The 13112-nt window shown below is 37.6% G+C and overlaps 1 protein-coding gene across 1 annotated transcript in view; it reads left to right on the forward strand.

Annotated features, from left to right (window-relative positions):
* The window catches only part of LOC148999619 (beta-amylase 8-like), a 40346-nt gene extending 28600 nt beyond the window's left edge, over window positions 1-11746 (forward strand). The window contains 3 exon segments of the mRNA XM_089140867.1: window positions 9714-9926; window positions 10305-10524; window positions 10996-11746. Coding sequence (XP_088996993.1) covers window positions 9714-9926; window positions 10305-10524; window positions 10996-11012 — 450 coding nt within the window. The 3' untranslated portion in view covers window positions 11013-11746.
* The last annotated feature ends 1366 nt before the right edge of the window (window positions 11747-13112 follow it).

A 13112-nucleotide genomic window follows, 5' to 3' on the forward strand; every position in this document is an offset into this window, starting at 1 on the left:
TACTCCATTTCAGATTCTACTTGGACTTCCACCCTGATGGCTTTTAGACCTTGTTCCACCACCACCACAAGCACGTGTAAGTATTGAAGCTGACAAGTTTCGATGCCATATCACCAAGGTAAATGCTGATGTTTGTCGAAGAATAGCTCTTGGCAATTATGTCTACAAGTCTACGGCAGATCAACATCGACGATATGTGGAGTTTCAACTGGGAAACACGGTGACGGTTTATGTCAATCTAGAGTTCCAACATGGAGTCAACAACAAACTCCATCCAAAGAAAATGGGTCCATACAAGGTGTTGAAATGCATTGGACCAAATGCTTATGTGCTTGAGTTTCCAGAAGAAGTGAACATAAACAACGTCTTCAAGGTGGCTGATTTGCATCTCATGATGGAGACAATGAACAAATGTTGAGGCTACCCCAACTCAAGCCACTAATCAATGAAGTCATTGAGGAGGTTTTGGATGATTCTTACAAAACCACTCGTCGTGGCATTGGATACCATGCTTTCCTCGTGAAATGAAAGAATCCACCATGGCATGATAGTACTTGGATTCATGCTGACAATTTCAAGAAATTCAATCCCAATTTGTGTGAGCATTACATGTCATTCATCCATTCATCGGAGAGGAATGTTTTCAAGGTGAGGAGAGTTGATGCAGAACTGAAGACATATATAAGAAAGAAAAAACCTAAGGGGTTAAGCCCTTCAAAGGCCTAAGGATATGGCCCAAAATCAGCCCAAGGCTTTTATAGGCTTGGATTGTTTTAGTGGGTTAAAGTCAGCCCATGTGTTATGACCTTCGTGGGCTAGACCTAAGCCCAAGTCTAGTCCTTGAGATTTTCATCGAAGTCAATAAAAGGGGCTATAGTTTGAAAATAAGGAACTCTTTTAAAAAAGATTTTCCTTTATCAATAGTTAGGTAGTAGTTAAGTCATTAATAGGTGGGTGTTAGCTATTGGTTGAATGGTGTACTTAATTTTTATGTCTTACAGAATGACTATATTAAAGGGACTAATGTAAGAGAATGGAACCTACTAATCATTTGAAATCAAGTTACTTTGTTAGCCTTTGTTCTCTATGGAAAAACCTTGTGTCGGATCAAGATACGTTGGTGTCTGATCCAATCGATCCCCTTTGCAGTGTGAAGCCCAGGTGTTATTTTGCTACCTTGTTGTTCTCTCATTTCTGCTATATCATTCCCTCACTTCTCCATCTAGCAATAAGCCATCAAGTTGTAAATCTTCTATTTCAGTTACTTTCCTTTCCTTAAAGTACAAATCTGTTCCTATTGTTCTAATCTTATCCCAAAATTATCATTGTGATATCACTCTAGATTTCCGCTTTGATTCAAATCTAATTTTCATATTATCCTTTACCTATCGAATCTGAAAGTCATTACTTGGGAAAACATCTTGTTTGGCTACTGTTTTGATCATTCAAATATAGTATTACATTACTTTGTGTTAATACTATATGTAGCTATGGGAAGATTCAAAGCCTTAACCTTGGGGAATAAAGGTTCTAGAATTTAGAGTCAAATTACATTATTAAAGTCTAAATAATTACTTAACAAATAGTAATTTTGTCGCGTATCTCTTTCTTCAATTTAGACCAAGTCGGCTTCCAACTTCAAAAGGGGACCAATTGGTATACTTCTATGGATGGTAGTTGATCTCGCTCTTGAGTGAGATCTCGCCACCCTGAAAAATCGAGATCCGGTCGAGATGTGTGATTTTTTTTGTGTCAACTCGGTGACCCATCTCGGTGGGTTTTAGGGTTTCGGTTGGGCTGAAACTTGGTATTTAGCATATTAAGGCCTTTTGACGCACTGGTGGCCTTGGGTTTGTGAGAAAACAACCCCAAGTATGATTTTTAAGTCCACCCATAGTGTGAAACCAAAATGCTATAGGTCTGGGAAATATAAGGTTATAGAACATGTAACATAGAACCATTAAGGCATATAAATGAAAAGCAAGAGTATCAAATAACTTAAATGTCATCAAAATTCCATCCATATAACTAGATGAGTGTCAAAATCTTGATTCTCGAGAATAGAATAATAAAATTATATAACCATTAGAAATTCTATATAAGTCATTAACTCATAAATTCATAAGACAAGTAGAGAATGATTGATTTTCTTTTGGTCTTGTTGATGTGCTAAGAGTAGTTGTGAAAATCCAGCTGAAATCTGCAAAAATTTGGCAAAAATTGAGAGTTCCAACGAGATTTGGGGTGAGATAGCGAGATATGGTGTGATCTCAAGTGAGATATCCCATTTCGCAGGACTCGATTTCCATCTTGTCTCGGTTAACCAAAAAAGCGAGATATCTTGCGAGATCTCCCACCATGCTTCCATGTTCTTTTTATACGGCCAACTTCTGTTCAAAGTTTTGATTTCCACTCTCTTTTTCCCATTGCTAGTAGCCTTCTGTCCAGGTCAACTTGCTTTTCTACAAACTGATTGAATATAATTCTAAGATAAATAGAGAAATTATGTTCGTAGTTTGTTGTAAGAAATGGGGTTTATGATGTGTAATTTTAATGACACAATGATGGATACTGAAATGTTGTTTTTTGAGTATAGAGAGATGACTTAAAAGACAATTTTAGATATTTTGGTAAGTGACTAGAGAAGGTGACATATAAGATGTTGTTTCACAAAGAGTTAAAGTTGGATGGATGAAATAGAGAGGTGCATCCAGAGTATTGTGATTAATGTATTCCATTGAAAGTGAAAAGAAATTTCTATAGAACTGTTGTATGATTGGCTACATTGTATTTGGCAAAATGTGGAACAAACTAGTAGTTAAGAAGAGTATCATTGATAAGCTATGTGGAGTAAATATAAGGATGTTATGTTGGATGTTCGGGAAAATAGGAAGCATAAAGTAAGGAATGAACATTAAAGAGCCGGACTTTCTTTTGTTTTGTGTGGCAATATCTACATAGGCCCAGATATTGTGCCACTTGTCCCAAGGACATCCACGGCTTTAATTAGGATGTAAACGGATCAGATTCAGCTCAGATATGGTAATATCTGAATTTGAATCAGATATTGGTTTGATGTGTAAATTTATAACCGAATTCAAATTTGTTTAGTTTGTCGGATTTTTGGATAATATCCGATCTGAAAAAGTAATCGGATGGAATAAAAATATCCGAATCCGAATAGGGTTTTAAACTCATTCTTGAAGGTTGCAATTATTGTAAAGGTGTATTGATAGTTTAATGTAATTAGTTACTATTAGTGAATATTGATGAAGGGATAATGATGTATTCCCAAAAATCAAACTTTAATCGGATACGGACAGTATCCGTCAAATATCTAATCGAATTGGATAAAATCCGACTTAAAGTTGGCATATCCGAATTTGGATGCTCTTACACGGATACGAATATGAATTGAATTCAGCTTTTCGAATATCTGTCTACATTTGTAGCTTTAACTTCAGGGCAACTGTTAGATCTCACTCAAGAACATGGCGCACATATATGGGCCCGCAAGGATAATGCCTGCACGGAAAAAGTTTATATAAGAGATGCTTTGAGAGTCGTCCTGATAATTGAAAAGCTGAAGAGAGTAGCTCAAGAGAGTTGTTTGAGGTAGTTTGGTCATATTCAATGGAGGCCTTGCTATGTCCCAGTAAGGAGTGATATGATCCTGATTGAAAGAGCTAAAAGAGCTAGGGGCATGCCTAAAATGATTATATAAAAAGTTATGTGGAATGCATGGTCTGGGTCTTTTACCAAGTAGACCTCGGATAGAGCCTGTCGGAGAGAAGGATTCATGCAGCTAGCCCCATCTAGCTGAGCTTCTCCTTACCTGCTTGGATGTGCATTTATCGCCTTACCTCTTTCTTTTTTTCCCCGTCTGCATTTGTCTCTTAATCTCTTATTTTACTTTTATTGTACATTTTATCATTTTTGCCATCCCTCTTTCCCATTCTATATGCCCTTTTTTTGTTTGGATCTTAGTTGGGTTAGGGCTGTGTATGCTGTTGTAGTTTGTGGTAGAGGGTTCAATATTCTCTGTTGTGATACTCTTTTATGAAGTATGACAATGGTCACATGGACGTTTGCTTCATGCAAGAAGTAACTGAACTAGGAGCTTGGAATTGCATATCTAGCCGCACCTCATTGCTAGAGAGCCTGTTTAGAATACACTTAGTGTAACCATAAGGACTAACCACAGAAAAGCCCCACTAGCCAAAAAGGGCCTAGGGTTGCTGCTTAGCAACCTATGGCCCAAGGAGGAAGCCAATGCTGGGAAGGGGTATTCTGGTCATTTTGGGTCCCGCTGTCAAACCCAATCTGACCTAGTTTGATTTAGAGTCCTGTTAGGCATTTAGATTTACTTTTATTTTTGTGTTTTGAGTCATTGTTTGTTAAGTTATGAAAGAGTCCTAGTCTAGCTAGGAGCCTAGGAGTCATAGTTAGAGAGGGATTCCTCTAGTAGTAGCCAAATTCTATTAGGAAACTACTTCTACTTTTGTTTTGAAGTTTGGATCGGTTGGTCTAGCTAGCTATTAAAGAGTCTGAGTCAAGTTAAGATTCTCAGTTAGGGGGAGATTCTCTTAGTTGTATTCCAATTTCTACAGGGAGTCTAGTCCTACTATTGTTTTGTAATTTCAATCATCCTAGGATGAGATATGTGAGAGTCCTTAGTAGAGTGGGAGTCCCAAGAAAGGTCCGATTTTTTGGTTAGAATCGGGGTTTGGTTGGTTGGTGAAACCAGTGAAACCCCAAAATGTCACCGAAATTTTGGCGACATTTGCAGGGGTTTCGGTCTAGTTTCTTTTTATAAATAGTAATTATATAAGGAGATACAAATATTACCTTATGATTTGATTTCTAATTATAAATTTATAGATTTAGTCAACCTTAACTTGTTAGGTCGGTGAAACTGTCCCTGTAGCTAAAGTAAAGCCAGTAGTTTGAGTTCTAGTTATTATATAAGGAGATACAAATATTACCTTATGATTTGATTTCTAATTATAAATTTATAGATTTAGTCAACTTTAACTTTATAATTTCAATTACATCTTTATTTCCAATTATAATTTCAATCAATCTTATGGGTTTTTAATTATGCATTTCAAATTTTCAATCAACCTTACCTTACTTTATGCATTTTGGTCAATCAACCTTACCTTTCGCCCTAATCTCGTATATAAATGGCAAAACATTGCCGAAAAATTGATTGACAAAAAAAAGGACAAAAAATCGGTGAGAAATTGAAGACTCAGCGATTTCTTGCCAATTTTTTGGAGACATGATATATATCGTATCGGAGGAGCATTTCATGTCACCTCCTTCCGAAACAGAGAAATATCACCAAAACTGAGGAACATTTCGTGTCACCTCCTTCCGAAATGACGAAATATCTACAAGTTTCCTACCTTGGTCCCAAGTAAAATAGAAGTCCCTCTTTGTGTAGGTTTCTAAGTTGGAGTCCGATCTTAAAAGAAATTCCTTCTTAAATTAGAATTTCCTGCACTTTGCACTTAAGTTTAGCTAAGATTCTTAGTTTGTTTGCTTTCCAATTTGAGTCCATGTAGAACTCCTGGTTTGATTTGCTTTCTAATGTTGAGTCCTAGTATGAATCCTTCATGTAAGGCTATAAATGTAGCCCATTGCTTGTAAAGAATCAATTTTGAATATTGAATAAACATCGATTGAAGATATTAAGTGGAGTCGTGGGTTACCAAGGGAGGAAACCTGTGGCAAGTTTGGCATTTTAATTTTTCTGAAATTTCAGCAATCTTCTCTTCCAACGAGTATTCAAACACCAAGGCTGGCAAGATGGTAAGGCGACCAAAGCGGCTGGGTCAAAATTTTTCAATATGACTACTTTAAGCCGATAAGTTTTTATTATAAGCTAAACAAACATTTTAGAATCACATTCATCTAAAAAAAACAAGCATTCAAGAATCATAATTATGAAAGATCATTAAAAAAGAACACAAGCATAAGTTCATTTCATCAATCATCATAACATATGACTAAACTATATCAAATTATAAGTATGAAAGTAGTAATTTTACATGTTTAATTACCTCTATGATAGTGTGATGCCAAATAAGTGCCTTATCCATTTAATGATTCATTGATTTTCGATTCTAAAATGGCTAACTATTAAGCTCGCATATGGCTTTGTGGGATAAAATTTGACTTTTAAAAAAAGTGAAGAAAAAAAATATTATTATGTACAAAATGTGAAAAATGCAATTGTTTTGGCGTTTAGGCGGTAATAAGGTTCACAAGGCAACAAAATGATAACAATTAGGTGAAAAAGCAGCAAAAAAACTGCATCTTAACAAAGCAGTTCAAAATAAGGCTGTTGACAAACCGCCTTGAGGCTTAGGCGGACGCTTTGACAACCATACAAACACCCCACCCCTGCTCGTACCTTTCCCTTCTTTTCTAACCCCCCCTCTCTTTTTTCTAGCCTGCGGCAGCTTTAGTTCTTCCCCAACTCCTAAATCATAGGTCATCCCTTCCCTTGTCCCACATCCCAATCTCTTTAGGAAACCTCTTCCCCTCCCCTCCCCTCCCCTAGCTCTAAATCTCTGATCTCAACCATAGGCCTAACCATCCCCCTTAACCCTAGGAATACTGAATCCCTTCTTCTTCCCCTAATCGCCTACTCCCCATATCCTTTTTTTTTTCCCCAGAAATTTTCCGGAATTTTCGGACTTCTCTAAAGACCTAAATTTTAAGGTCATGTCTACGGCAATCTAATCGTTAGATCTGTCCCAAAATTTAGGAACCTCATTCTCCCAACCCTAGTGACCTTTCCCTCTCAATATCCCAAATCAGACCAACCAAGCCCTAGTCCTAAACCTTAATTACTTTGCTGGCATAAATTCCCAATACCCTAACCCTATCTGGAATTCAAGCTTGAAACCCAAAACAGCAAGGTTGGGGTTTTTGTTTCAATAAACCCCAGCCGAACCCTATCTAACCTTGCCCAAACCCTATATCACTCAAAACAGCCGCTACACAATAACCGCAGGGTTTGGGGAATCCTAGTTTTCCTGCTGTTTCAATTGAATTGATCCTAAAGACTGGCCCGCAATTTGGGGGTTACATCACCTCGTTCATCTAGTCATCTTCTTCTCCTTCTCTATCTGGCCAACTTTTGGTTCAGAACTTTGTATTTTGAGCCTAGTTTGCCAAATATTGATTCACCAAGGGACCCATTAGCATGTTTAAGCAATTTTCAGAAAAATTTGAAACCTTGTTTTTCTTTGCTTGAATGCTGATTATCTACTTGCTTCTACAAATCATTTGAGCATAAATCCCAGAGAGACAGGTCTGATCATTGGAATCTTCAAGAGCACAAGCCTTGAGGAGGCATTGGTTCTTTGAAAATGGTAAGCAGTAAAAATCTTACTCTTGCGCTGAAGGTTATGCCAGACATTATGCTACTGTGTGCTGATGGCGGGTAAAAATGGCTTGAGCAAATATGTTTGTTTATCTTGTTGAAACTGTTCTTTTTATACAATGAGATCCCCAACTCTCTTTTCCAGATCATTCTGCATCTTTCATTCTTGATCTTTCCTAGGCTGATTCAGTATGTTTCTTTTGGTGTATTCTTGTACCTCTCATGAATGTTGAGCTGGGACTCCAACAGTCCAACTGAGCTATGCACCATAGTTGTCAAGGCATCCTGGCGGTAATAGAGGGCTTAAGTCGATGGTCAACTTAGGTAAAATCAATAAGGCGGTTGCCTTGGGCTATGAGGGGTCCGTGTCGACGACTCAGAGACGCCTCGGATTTAAAATCGTAATTTATTTTATTTCAAATCAAAGGCCAAAAACAATTTGAAAAGTAGATTCCAATCAGAAAGAATCTAATGGGTGAATGGTTATATAGGTGTTACATATCATTTGTAACATTAATTAAATTATTTAAAAAGAAAAAAGAAAAAACGAGATTTCACTCGACACAATCGAGTGAAATCCATTCGAGAATCGATATCGAGCCCTAACCTAACCTCTCTTCTCTGAGTTCTTTCTGCCTCTCCCTTTGCTACTCTCTTCGTCTCCGACTCCGACACTGACAATCAGTGACACCGGCGACAGCCGGCGTCATAACCGGTGTCATCACCGGCGACAGCCAGTGATAGCACCTCTGGACTCGATTTTTGTTTTTCATCAACCAAAATTCCACCGTATTAGTTGCAGGCTGTAGCGGCCAACCTCCGGCGGCAAGCAACCTCCGAGCAGCAGCGTGTGACTCTCTTTCTTCTGCTTCCCCCCCCTAAATCCATTTTGTTCACCGTGCGACTCACTGTTGCGGTTGCAAGCTTGCAGCGAGTTAGCGACCAAGTTGCAACGGCTTCCGGTAACTTTGGTCACCATCTCAGGCGATAGTATGTCGCCGAATTTTTTTTCTTCTCCTTTCTACGTTGTAGCTATGTTGTATACTTATATGTTGTCGGTAACTTTGTTCACCATCTTTGTGAGTCCGTGACTTGCAAATGCACCTGATTGCATACTTTGAACTTGCTATCTGGTGTATCTGGCATTTTTTTATTTTTTATTTGTAACGATTCTTCTTCATTGAATTTGTCCCATCTCTGTTTCATCTACCTGATTGTATCATTGTAATGATTCTTTTCTTATCTGGTGATTCTGGTGTATGTGTGTTTCTGTTTTTCTTTTGTTGTTTGGTGTTTTTTTGATAGTTCAGCAACTTGGTTTCTTGATTCTTGTTAATGATAGTATGATACTTGGAATTTATTTAGGACCTACTATGTGTGGTTTGTAGTATGATGGATGACTTGAGGTAGGCTAAATGGCTAATATTAGTTTTTTTTTTTATTATATATAAGATAGGTTTATAATGAATTAGTGTATGAGATGTACATTGAAAAGTAAAAATTTCACTTAAAACATCTCGACCGCCTCAAAAGCGTCTCGGAGGGCGCCTTGTCGACTCATCGACTCAACTAGCTAAAACTGCCTCGCATCGCCTCGTCGCTGTGACAACTATGCTATGCACCCATTGCATCTCTCTTGTCTCGGGAAAAAGAAAGAAAAGAATCACTGCATAGATCTCCATCAATTTTTGTCTTCTGCTGTTGCTATTTCCCAGGCAGCTGAGTGAAGTGACAGACTGGGGGGGCATCCCTCCCTTTGGGTTCTTAATGGTTATGGGGAGTGTTTTCTTTTCTTTTCTTTTTTTTGTTGGTGGTGGTCTGGAGACTCTTGGGAGCTGCTGCTAATCGCTAATTTTTTTCTTCTATAGAAATGATTTTTAGATAGGATGTTGCACTTTCATCCACTTCAAAATGAACAGCAAAATAGTTGGAATCTACATCAAAACAACGAGTATTTAGTATAAACACTGTTTTTTCTAGTACGGTAATAGCTGTCTTTCTTTTGCATTTTGGCCACTGTGTAATATGGTATCCCATTGTTGGATTATATAATCAGGTAATTTCTTGAGAATTTTAGTAGCATATTGTTCTCTCTAGTTTTGTTAAATCTAGGGATTTTAGTCTAGTAAAATGGAATATGTGAATCCATATGATAATAGCTGTCTTGAAAATTTTTACAAAATATGTTTGTTTTGATTTCATGCAACATTCTTCATCGTATTCCTTCTAACATGACATGATCTTTACACTGATCTCTATATATGTATGAATTAAAGTTAAAAGGTCTTCTGACCAAGATCGGGTAAATATGCAGATTCCTTCAGTATTTTGGTGGTATAAGACTACAAGCCATGCAGCAGAACTCACAGCAGGATACTACAATCCTTGTAATCGAGATGGCTATTCTCCAGTTTTTGAGGTTCTTAAGAAGCATTCAGTGACACTGAAGTTTGTATGCTCAGGACTGCAGTTTTATTCTCTGGAGAATGATGAAGCATTGGCTGACCCAGAGGGATTTTCCTGGCAGGTGAATGAGCATATGTGGTTTCTTTCACTCCTTTTTAGGCTTTTCAGTATAATTTTGTTGAGCTATCAAAATTATCATAAATTCCTATATCAGGGGGAATCTGATATGGTGCTTTTCTGCCCTAGAAAAACCAAAAAAGTGACTGAACTAGTGATACAGGTAGCTCTATCATTACTACCTTTTGATGAGCATTGAGTACTGAGTTACCCTTTCGTACTTTTCACAAATTACCTGAAGTTCCATGTGGTTTACATGGCATCTAGTATGCATTATCTGATAACACGTGGGCCATATGAGATAATCATCTAGGTGCATTATGATATGGGCTGGCTCCCTGTAGATGAACTAAATAAATACATTCCTTAACTTATCCTGCAGGTTCTAAATTCTGCCTGGGATCAAGGACTGACCATTGCTGGTCAGAATGCAGTTCCATGTTATGATAGAGAATCTTATATGAGAATGCTGGAGACTGCAAAGCCGAGGAGTGATCCTGATCATCGTCATTTTTCGTTCTTCACATATCAACAACCGCCCCCACATGTTCAAACAGCAATCTGCCTCTCAGAATTAGATTATTTCATAAAATGCATGCATGGTAAGTATTCTGGAACTGGTCAACACTTGTTTCAATTGCTTAATATATTTGGTTAAGAGAAATCCTTGAAGAAAAGGGTTTGTTGTCCATATTGAATTGCAAGCATCTCCTTACTCCTCTGAACCACCATCTTCACCACCACAGACAAACACACAGGAAAAGTAAATGGGTACCTAACACCAAAAAAGCCACAGAAATCTACAGACCAACTTATAAAAATCAGAAGAGCCGCATGGACCAAAATTATAGTTTCTGATCAGCTTTTAAAGGGAAATCGTTGATGCAGCTAAACATTCATTGAACTTTAGGATGTATGGTTTGTTGATCTCTTGTTGGATGCTGTCTCAAATGAACTTGTATAGACATCAAGTTGCAATGTTTTCACCAATTTGTCTTTCCTAGACAACAAGCCTATAAAATGCATCATATCCATTTTCTTAAGAAATTCTAATTAGTATGTTTTGTTTGCAGGCAATTTGCAACCCTAATTTTATGAGTCAACATTTCAAGTTCTTTGGTGAAATCAAGTATAAGAGCTTCTCAGTTGTAGAAATGACAGCAGTTCCCCTCTCCCCCTTCAAAATTTTCTCTTTGGTGGGGGTTGAGGAGGGAAGAAATTTGTAAGGTCTAATAGTTGTGCAATTTTTTATTTAATTACATCCCCAATCATAGTGGTTCCTAATCCTTTTGCTTTATAACAGCAAAAGTGATGTAGTTGTTTATATTAGTTACCAACTGGTCACTCAGAATCCATGTTTCCTTGTCAAATGTAATAAAATTGTATCTTGAGATGCTGCTGGTCATTGTATTCTTGTCTAGAAAGTGGGTATTTGACTCTTTTTTTGCTTATTTAAGGCTAAAGATTTCATTGCATTGTCTGATTATCTTTTCTCTAAATTTAGATGACTGATGGAATTTGCCAAGGCTTCTGCTATTGTTCTTAGTGGCTGCATTGGAAAATTGTCCTCACCCCACCCTCTCTTACTTTTGCGGAAGCTGTTGGTATTGAGTTCGCCCTTTAAATTGTCAAATTTTAGAATTAATTAAAACCTAGGTCATTTATTTTCTCATCTTTAATGTGTTTTTACATCAAAACAGTTGGAGTGATTGAAGGTAGCCGAGATGGATGAGAGATTTTGGGTTGGCTTTTTAGGGTGTTATAATTAATTCGTCTACTGTTCTACCCAAAAGAAAGTTGGTTTACTAGAAGGCGTCTAAAAATAATCTGGGTATATTTTCATAAAGAGTTTCTTAAGTTTGGCCTGCTTAGAGTGAGCTAAACTCTGGTTGACTCACTTATGTGGGATAACTTATAAGTGACTCACAACCCGGTTGGGGTGTGTGTCCAATTATAACTAATAAATGACTCACAACCATGGTTCGCAATATTGCTGAATATTGGTGGTTTCGGTTCGCCATAAATGACTCAAACCGGTTGGGGTGAGTGTCCAATTATAACTTATAAATGACTCAACCATGGTACACAATATCGTCAAAGTTCAATGGTTTCGGTTCATGGCGAGCCAAATCAAAGAGCGAACCGTGAACTGGCGAGAGATCGCCGAGATACTGGTGATATCTCACCATTTTATAAATCACCAGTTCGGCGATTCTTGAACATGAAATTCCATGTTCTTATACTCCGTTGCCGGATAAGGAATCACGATCAGAGATTCTGTCAACTTGGTGGAGACCCCTGAGGGTTTTTGCTTCGATCTTAACTTCCGTCTTTCTCCTTGCCTTGTTTGTGATGGTTTTGGCCATGGGAAGCTGGAGATCGGAGATCAAAGAACTCAGAAGTAGTTAAAGCCGGAAGTAGTTCATCGCTGACTTCGGTGATTTCAGAACTGGTGTATAGAGAAGTGTAGATGCACCAAACACGACAACGTCTTCTCTAAATGGAAGGTCATTTGTTTCATCTCTTGATCCTCATCGTTGGAAACAGAAATGCCCAGCGACTTTACGTCTGCAAGAAGAAATGAGAAGAAATGAAAGAATGAGTTAGTTTTTAAAATATTCAAAAAAAAAAAAAACCCAGAAAAAAACCAGATGCTCCTTCTCTCCTTTGTCAAAACAAGTTGATCCCACCCTATACACAGACACCAGGGCAATTAATGCTTTTTATTTTGGATTTTGGCTTTTGCCTACTCGGACAAAACTAAAGGCAAGAGTCAGTGAAATTTCGCCGAGATTTAGTTGATTCACTGGTTTCTGCAACCGGTGAAACACGACATCTTAGTGAGATGTCGCACCTTGCTCACAACCCTGTTGGGGTGAGTGTCCAATCAAATTTTAATGCTAGATGGCTGAAATATCCTCCCATGAAGTTTAAAGAGAGAAAACTACATACCTTTGTTTGATTAAATATACCTTCATGTAGGCGGGTGAAATGATTTTCTCTTTACCCATCTCCTTACTTCACCTTACCTGTTAGAAGCCACCCATGAGGCCGTACTTATTATTTGGATATGCAAAATTGATTTTTTTCTTCTTCTTTCCCCTTCTCTACTTAGGCTATTTTTGGAATATTCTATATCTGTGTGTATATAAGTAAATTAAGTGAACACAAATAAATGTTTATAATTGTG

This window comes from Hakea prostrata, chromosome 11, assembly GCF_041222555.1.
Source record: "Hakea prostrata isolate BN-2017 chromosome 11, UWA_Hpros_2, whole genome shotgun sequence".
NCBI lineage: Eukaryota > Viridiplantae > Streptophyta > Magnoliopsida > Proteales > Proteaceae > Hakea > Hakea prostrata.